General features: G+C 33.3%; 1 protein-coding gene across 1 annotated transcript; it reads right to left on the minus strand.

The window, feature by feature from the left end:
• Positions 1-758: 758 nt before the first annotated feature.
• On the minus strand, positions 759-2,873 carry LOC123748475 (uncharacterized). The gene is made up of 3 exons (XM_069319978.1): positions 2,788-2,873; positions 1,847-2,678; positions 759-824 (listed from the first exon to the last, which is right to left on the minus strand). Exons 1-3 carry the CDS (start codon positions 2,871-2,873, stop codon positions 759-761), a joined length of 984 nt encoding a protein of 327 aa, XP_069176079.1.
• Positions 2,874-9,205: the final 6,332 nt, after the last annotated feature.

Below are 9,205 nucleotides of genomic sequence, written 5' to 3' on the forward strand. Positions count from 1 at the left end.
TGTCATAGGACTTAGACCACAGACATCTATTCCTTGTCTATAGGACGAATTTTTACTATTTCTCAGTGGAACGGAATAACCCTCGAATTTTTCATTAAATATCAGTGGAAAATTTCCCACTGGTTGGTTTCGAATGAATGGACAATGGGGAAAGTGATACTGATGTTCGCCTCTGGGAGTGTCTCCTCTTTGCCAGGAACCAAGAATGCCTCGACAAAAGACACAAGCAACGTGGTCATTTGTTCGAAGATAGTAAAAGCCATCAGGAGCCAAATCAGATGGTTCTAACCATTCAAGTGGCCAATCTATGTAGGTATCCAAACGTTCCTTTTCAAACCGTAAACTGTCATATGAATCAAACTTCTTAGAAATAGATCTTTTCACGTTCTGATTAAATGTGCATTCTGGTTTCTCTTTCTTATGTAAAGCAATGATTCTATTTTCATCTTTGTTTACGTTCGTGGCATCAATTTGAAAATGGCACATTGAACATTCTAAAATATTTGCTTTATGAGTATAATAGAAACCCGCCTTTGCAAGTACATGACTGTTTACACTGAAGTTACAGTCCTTAAAAGTCTCCAAACGATTTTTTTCTTCTCTCATTGCTATGAAAACAAAATGTGAGTGTTGTATTAGACTGACTAGTTAGTGACTGAGAGAGGCATCTCTCTCTCTCTCTCTTTATATAATACACAATCTCCCTCCCCCCTCCTCCCCCTCCCCCTCATCCTCCTCCTCCTCCTCTTCCTGTTGACTCATAGACTTAAAATTGGGACTATAGAGTTTATCAGCTGAAATCCTTTACCAGATCCCTTAAAAAGCTGAAATAATGGTAAGAAAAATATAGGGAACCAAGTGGAAATTCTGTGATAAAAATAGAAATTTTAATTGTGGAAATTTTACTACATTTTTTACACTACTACCTAACTACTTACTTATTTTTATTGATGAACACTTTATATATCATGTGTAAATCAATACAAACTCCAGTCTAAAAGATGTCATCCCTACCACAGGTGTTACTAGAAAACATATTTTAATTAATTGTCCCTAGTCCACTTCTCGACAGTAATGAAGACGGTAATTTGTCTCTATAGACTTCTATCAAGATGAAAATGTGTAACTGAGTTGGTTGTTTTCCCAATGCCTTCCACTGTATAATAAAGTTAATGGTAACTAACCACCTAATTCTTCTTCTTCATCATCTTCAAAATTGTCGGTCAAATTTTTTTCAAAAAGAAACCTGCTCCATATTGTTGGAAATTGGGGCCTAATATCTTCCACAGCAATATGTTTTTTTTCTACTTTTTCATTTAGCCACTGTAGAAAACTTGTCCCCATTTCCTGAAAGTAATGATAATTATTTATTAGTGTTATAAATCCCTTATTTTTCAACCTAATTTTTCAAATAATTAATTTCTTAAGAGAGTCTTTTTATGAAAACAAAGTAGGTAGGTGCTTTACCCATCATACTCACCTTACATCTTTGTAAAATATAAATCGAGAACTTGAGCCATTTCTGAATTTCATTTAGTCGTAATTGAGTTAAGTAAATATTATTCTCTAAACTCCAATTTTGCTTGTTTTTTTCTTGGATAAAAAACAATAAACTGCTTTTTCCCTCAAGGCTCTAAGTATTACATACCATCTTGTTTTTACTTTTATCATTCCAATTGTTTCTTCATTCTCATTTAGAAAATAAAAAACTTCACCTTCTTTGTAAAGATCACTTCGCACCTGTAAAAAATAATTTAATAATATAGTTTCATAAAAGAAATTGTATTGAAAAATGTGACAATATAAATTGGCACTTCCTTGTACAATAGACTTTTTGTTTGCCTACCTTATTCTGGTGTTTCACTACATCTTTAGCTTCAATTATTGAATAGGCAGGAGATGTAAAGCCTAATGCCGTAAACAGGTTGAGTGTGTAGAGTGGAGGTAATGCAAGAAGGCTAGTCTCTTCATATTCATTGTACAATGGAGTAAAACAGATAACGTTGAGTTGATGCTTATCCAAGTGACTGAGGTTAACAATATGTTGGTTGTCAGGTTGAAGAAGCTCACACACAGCTGTACATTTAGTATAGTGTAAGATACTATATACCAAATGTCGATTCATAATATCCATATTATTCAATGTATCCCACAGTGATCTGGCCACAACTTTAGCAACAACATAACGTTCTCCATCATACCGCTCAATGTCTTTCCTTTCTCCAATTAACATATGAACACTTTTACTCCCAGTAATTAAAAAAAAATTACCATTAATGTATCTGCCACTGAAATGAGCTGATTCACCATTCACTTTAGTCATACAAACTACTTTAGAAGTAGTAGTACTGGGATCTTCTAAGCAATATTGTTTCCATAGATCATTGGTTTCCGGTTGTTTATCATCCTCATCACCAATACCACCAGTAAATTTTTTATTGGCAAAGATCACTAAATCAAACTGTCCCTTAAACTCCAAGAGTGTTACACCACGAGGAACATTTTTTCGAACTTCCGGATCATTGTTGTAGATTGTGTCATCAGGGCAATAGCAGTTGACCTTTATGTCATGAAGAATAGCAGGGTCGTCTTCAGGGGATAGGATTCCATGTGGGACATTTGCACTTATTCTTTTTATCTTCTTTTTTTCTTTCAATGTTTTTAAAAGATTTTCATACCTACAAACAAAAGAAAAAAAAATAAGAAGTAATAATTTATTGGGGTATGGATATTATAAAAATATATATATGATATATATTATTAACATATTATAATAATGATACTTACAATTCCGAAGACTTTAAACTGTTTTCAGCATAACAAATCATCTTCTGAAATGATGCTCCAAATGTATCTGGAAGTTTTTCTTTCATCTTTTTTGGTATATGTTATCACGGGTCATCATTAACATATTTATAGAAAGTGGTGAATCCATAGTTGTTGTATATGTCAACAATGAAATAATATTAAATAGTTATCACTATGGACATATGCATGCTGCATCAGACCACTTAACACTGAGGTAATAATACTGGGCATAACGCTTTTATATACTTGAAGGCGATTTATCTCACCCCTCCCCCTCCCCCTCCTCCTCCTCATCCTCCTACTCCTACTCCTCAAGTCAGAATTGAAAAGATAGATATAAAAGAATTCAACTGTCAGTTACAACCCTAGTCCTGTGCTGTATCTAGTGAGTCCACTTTGATAATATTATAATATAATAAGATAATATAATTATATTGACTTAGTTTGGGTAAGGTAGGGTCTTGTTTGGTCTTACTCTACTGCATCACCTTACACTATCTTAGATAAAAATGTTGATTGATCAGTTAAGTTACATATGCCTTAACATATTTTTTTTTTTTTTACATTCACAGATTTGAAATAGATCACCATTATGACTGATATTAACGAGACAACAGCAAATTTTGAAAATGAAAAGACTCTGAGTGAACCCAACCCTACAGGCAAAGCAATGAACCCCAATGAATTATGGGAAGCTGAATCTGTAAAGAATGAACCCAACCCTACTAACCCCAATGAAATATGGGAAATTGAATCTGTAAAGATTATGTTAATAAAACTTGAAGAAATACTACTAAAGTGGGGAATAAAATATGAATTATTCATGAGACAAAATAATGGAGTCAAGCTTGAAAATGCCTATCAAGTGATTTTGATGTCGAAGGCCTCATCACAGGAAAAAATTGAAATAGACCATATTAAAGTAGTATTTCAAGATGATGAATTGGTTTTGTTTAATGGGTGTGATGACAACTTAAGTTACCACCTGAAAAAACACAAATATGTTGTGTGTGAGTATACCCTCATCCAATTAACTATCCGTAGTTTTTTTAAATATAAAGAAAAATTACCCACTACTTTGTACATACGAATTTTTAAAGATGAATGGGCATCCAGCCCAGCGTGGGATAATCGGGTGAAGTAACTTTACACACAAAATTTAATGATTATTTCCTCGGCTTCAAATAGATGTTTTCCTCCTCCCCAACTTCAATGGAAGAATCACTTGATATATCAATGAGATAGCTTAAATATCATGTCTCCAAAAAGCTATAAATGTCTCCTGTCCCCCCTCCCCTCTATTTGGAGGAGGTGGGTGCAAGGCGTCGTCCTCATTCACTCCAAACCCACCTTCACGTATCTAGACAGTCTTCACAATACCGACATATGACAACTTGTACTGACACTCACCGGAACTAGTGCCAGCCATACTGACATTATCATCTTACTTTTTAATTATACTACATCTGTTCCCATTCTGGGCTCACTTTTTATTTAGTGAAAAATTACAGTGAAATTAAAAGGTGCCCCCATTCCCCTACCTATGTACACTAGAATAATAAAGGCAAAATTAAAAAAAAAATAAAGCAATATATTTTATAATTCATACACACTTTTATTTAGTGAAAATTACAGTGGAATTAAAAATGAAATGAGGCAGCCTTCAACTGTTCGAAAGTTTTTTTTTTTAAATCAGCAATCTCCTGCCAGAGGTTTGTATTCTTCTTCTTCAGGTCGGTGATGTACCCACGTCAGTCACTATGTCAGTCACTGTGCGGAAGTTTTGAATAACATTGGCTCTTTGGTCCCATTATAAATTAATATGACTTCCAAGTGGTTGCACATATCAATTCCTCAAAAGAAAGGCGGGTTGTTTCAGCCTTCCAACTCTTTAATTTCATTTTTTAAATCATCAATCTCCTGCTTGAGGTTGGTGTAGTTCTGCTTCAGGTAAGTGATTATTTTTAATAACTCTTGCTCTATCATCTTCAATAGTGTGTTGTTCTGATTGATGTCGGTGTTGTTCTGCTTGATGTTGGTGATTATTTTGCTGATTAATTGTAACAACTCTCGGTCTGTCTTCAAAAATATTGTCTCATTCTGCTTGATGATGTCGGTGTTGTTCTGCTTGAGGTTGGTGTTGTTCAGCTTGATGTCGTGGATTATTTGTAACAACTCTTTCTCTATATTCAATATTAGTGTTTCCTCTTCCTCTTCCCAGCATAGTTTCAAGGTTTTTTTCAGCGTATCTTGTGTCCTATTCTCCATCCTGGGGTTCATCTGAGGAGAGAGCATCTCGGACAACTTTTTCTTTGGAAGAGCAGCGAAGCTGGCCATCAGTGGATGTAATATAAGAGTGAGAGTGGTCGGCGGCAACGAATATTTATATATATGGCTCAACTGACACAGTACTGCTCCGGGCAACCAGCTATTACATTACTAGGTGGAGTTCACCACCATGAGTTTGATCACAAGGTTTTCAACACTTTATCTAAAATATCACTTTTAAAAATGTTGACTTCAACCTTCAACGGTCCAAAATTTTTTATTAAATCAGTATTCTTCTGCTTGAGGTTGGTGGTGTTCATCGTTTTTTCTAATCAATATTCTTTTGATTGAGGTTTATTGATGTTCTCTCTGTGACATCAATAAGCATTGTTTCAATTTTTTTTTTCAGCGCAGCTTCTTTACCTTAACTTGTGGGCGACAGAAAGTTAATGAAATTGGGGAGTATGACTGCTACGGGATGCCCACTCACGGATGCGATCCCACTATTGCTCGACACGGGTGCTTTTGGCTGCTGGGTTGAAGAAGTTATGTAAAAAAGTGAATTTGAATTAAAAATTGCCCAAATACTAGAAAAAGGTGGGGGCCTGGGAGCCTTTTGGAAAAATTTGGGTTGGGGTAGGATAATAAAATAAATTAATTTGTGGAAATAATATAATATATTCAGTATCTTATTCTTTTACCTTTTTTTACCCCAATTATTTATTTAGAGTGACTAACAACTACTACTATTTTCTGATTGAACTGTCCATTCATGCTTATTTTGTAAAAGTATTTTCTTGGGGAAATAAGCCACCACAATGCAGCCAACAACATTCAGAAACCGGTTTCAAGGTTCTGCTATACAGGCATTCCTCATTTTTTTCTCCAGTCTGTGTGATTTTATCCATGATGGCTTCGGTAAAAAAAAAAAAAAAAAAGTAAATTCCGAATGGTCTGAACAACTTCTATCTTCCATTTAGTGTCTGTCACTTCGACATCTCTTTTTGGGAAGTTGCGGAGCTGTGTAGTAGCAAATAAGAAAGACATTAATATATTCTCTACCGAATAAATTTTAACAGAGCATAGGAATTCATAGATTAAAAAAAAAACTTTTAATCACAAAAAAATAAATAACGTACAACTGAAATTAATCCTCTTATTAGTAAAGTTAATTACAAATACATACCTGTGCCTGTTGTTGTTTCCTGACCGAAGACACGTTCCTCCACATTCTCCTGCTTTTCCCATTCCTCCCCTGACTTGGTGTCATCATCTCCATCTGAAGACCATGGCCATTTGATTTTTCTAGAATCAAGCTTCCTTAGTGCCTTTTCTTTCTTCTTCATCTTTCTCTTTATGGCCTTATTTAGTACCAAGCCCTTTAGTTTGTCAATCAACCAGTCACTTTCGAATGCGTCTGAGGACGACGATGAGGACGACGATAAAGAGGATAATGAGGAAGAAGATGACCTTGCTTTTACCGTTGATTCAACCAAACAAGACATTTGCTCAAGTAAGACAGATGCAGCTTGGCCTCTTTCAGCTTGTTCTTTTGCTTCCCCAGAAGAGTTAGTAGTTATCTCGAAACCCTTCATCAGTTCGGAAACAAGGGGTGGGGGAGAATAGAGGGAGGAAAGAACGAATAACAATAAATTAAAATTACTATTATAATTGTGTTTTACTGTAGTATAATGAATAAAAAATCAATCTCTAAATGTTAATTTACCTGAAAGAGACAAATAATTACAAGTCAATCATTTTACACTATACTCTCTTTATATGTTTCCAAATGGCTTAGGAAGTGGTATATTCTGACTTGTTCCTTCAGCTTCGGCTGTACCTGATCATTGCCCACATAAGTAGTTAATGTAGGTACTATAACAATAAGAAATAGAGTGTGTGGTTTTTTTATGATTTGATTCATAAACTGAACTGGTAAGGAATTGATTATTGAAGCTTGTTGTTATGTAATTCTTGATGGACTAGATGACTGCATATGGATCAACAGTTAAACTGTAATGACGCCCGCCACTACCCTACTGAATGATAAACTGCTTAATTTCAGTAGACTGTACACCTGACACTGGAGCTGGAGAGAGAGCAAGGGTTTGTGACTCTTAAATAGGCAGAAATTCTCCTTTTATACCACTATCCCATCCCCCTCCCTCCACCATAGGTTGCTGAATCAATACAAGTTATTTTCATTAATATTTTCTATATTTTTATTAATATAGGCCGATTACTAAATTCTAATTCTGATTATTTTGTTAGATCATAAACACATAATTTAATGGATAAGTAGTATATAATCAAAGGCTGAATGTTTTCTTAAAATCTTTCTATTCTCTTTCCCTCTTTTTTTGGAGTTGAGTTAATTTGCCTACTCCCCGACCTGCTACTCCTTTTTTTAATTTTTTTATTATTATCCCCCCCACAAAAAAAAAGTCCTTTTTATCATCCTTCTTTTCGTCTAGCATTATTACATCCTCTTCTATTTCCTTTTCAACCTCCTTCTTTTCTTCTAGCACTATTGAACTATTGTCATTTATTGGTTTAATATCGTCATTCTTTACCTTCAACTGATGAACTGGTGTCATTTATTGGATTAATATCAACTTCCTCTTCCAATTGCTTTCTATCTGTTCCTCTCCTATTCATGAGCTGTTTTCCTCTTTGATTCTTTTTCAGAGTCAATATTTCATTTTTTCCTCTGTCTTGGGTATTTAATTTTGATCGTTGTTTGGCATCTTTTTGTTTTGTCCCCGAATCTGTTGTTTTATATGTTTTTGTTATTTCCTGTGATGAAACTTTCTGAGAGGAAATTGTTTTTAAAATGATTTCATCGCCGATTACATTTAAATACTTCTTTATTATTTGTGTTTCAATAAACCATTTCTTTTCTTGTTCAATATCATCACTGTTCAATAATGTAAGTAATTTTAAATTGTTATCCTTGTTATCAATAGACACTATTTGGTTTTTGTAAATTTCATCGTCGTTAATGTTAATTTTTTCTCCAATCAGTGTTAAACCCTTAATATTATATATAATGGGAAAAACAGAAGGGGTTTTAATAGCTTTCTTTATATTTTGGGAGTTTAATAAAGCTGTTTTCATAGTATCAATGTCATATAGGTTTTGTGAAAAATATAGGTTTAATTGAATAGAAGGCATAAGAATTTTATCGTTTATTACCGTAACAAGATTTTTATAGAACTGGGCGCAGAATATAAATTTAGAAATATGATTCGAAAGAGAATAGAATAATTGTTTCATTTCATTTTTGGCAACACTATTCCTACAAAATATTTCTTTTACTTTAATTTGATCGAATGCTAATAACAAATACTTTTTTCGGCACTTCTCTGATAGGTAAGCATCGAGTTCATTAATAATAGTTCTGATAATAGAAGTGAACTTTTCTACTAGAGTTTCATCATAGTCTGAAGAAACATCAATTGTATTAATCATCGACAAATGTATTTTCGATTCTTTTAATTCAGAAGTCATGACTAACATTTTAGAATTCATTTCTTTATTTGTTTGTTTTAATATCGAATTTTCTGATTCCTGCATTTGTTGAATGGCTAATATTTTAGAAATATCACCATATGATTTGTGAATCACTTGCAAGATAATTACATAAAAAGTGTTTTATATTTCGTATGCTAAAATCTTTTTTAAGTTCGTTCTGATAAATTGTATATATAATTGTAATAAAAGTATATACCTTTATAACTTCATAATTTGATTCTTTTGTATATTTGTATAAATCCGCAAGTTGTTCTATTATCTTTTCTTTAACTAAATCCATAGATGCAAGTTCATCTACTAACATTTTAGCCAAATAATTTGGTTCTTGTAACTGACGCTTTAAAACAACATTTAAATCAACATAAGGCATTAATTCTTTTTTATGTTTTTCTACTATTTCATCAGTAATATTAGTTTTGAAACTATTTAGTATTTAAATAACCCTCTTTCTTCCTCGTTAGTAAATAATATATTTGCTATATTTTCCGGTTGTAGATCATTATTATTATAATTACTATTGTTAATAATGTCATTTAACTTAGCCATTCTATTTGTGTGTTCTTGTCGAATATAATTCTTGTGTTCTGTATTAAAA

This window comes from Procambarus clarkii, chromosome 8, assembly GCF_040958095.1.
Source record: "Procambarus clarkii isolate CNS0578487 chromosome 8, FALCON_Pclarkii_2.0, whole genome shotgun sequence".
Lineage (NCBI taxonomy): Eukaryota > Metazoa > Arthropoda > Malacostraca > Decapoda > Cambaridae > Procambarus > Procambarus clarkii.

Excerpts from the sequence above, each read along its gene's own strand:
- LOC123748475 (XM_069319978.1), bottom strand. The coding sequence starts at position 2,873 with ATGAAAGAAAAACTTCCAGATACATTTGGAGCATCATTTCAGAAGATG. Across the intron at positions 2,679-2,787 it reads AGTTTAAAGTCTTCGGAATT|GTATGAAAATCTTTTAAAAA; the intron begins GTAAGTATCATT and ends TTTTGTTTGTAG. Across the intron at positions 825-1,846 it reads TAGTGAAACACCAGAATAAG|CTTTTTAAGGGATCTGGTAA; the intron begins GTAGGCAAACAA and ends CCATTATTTCAG.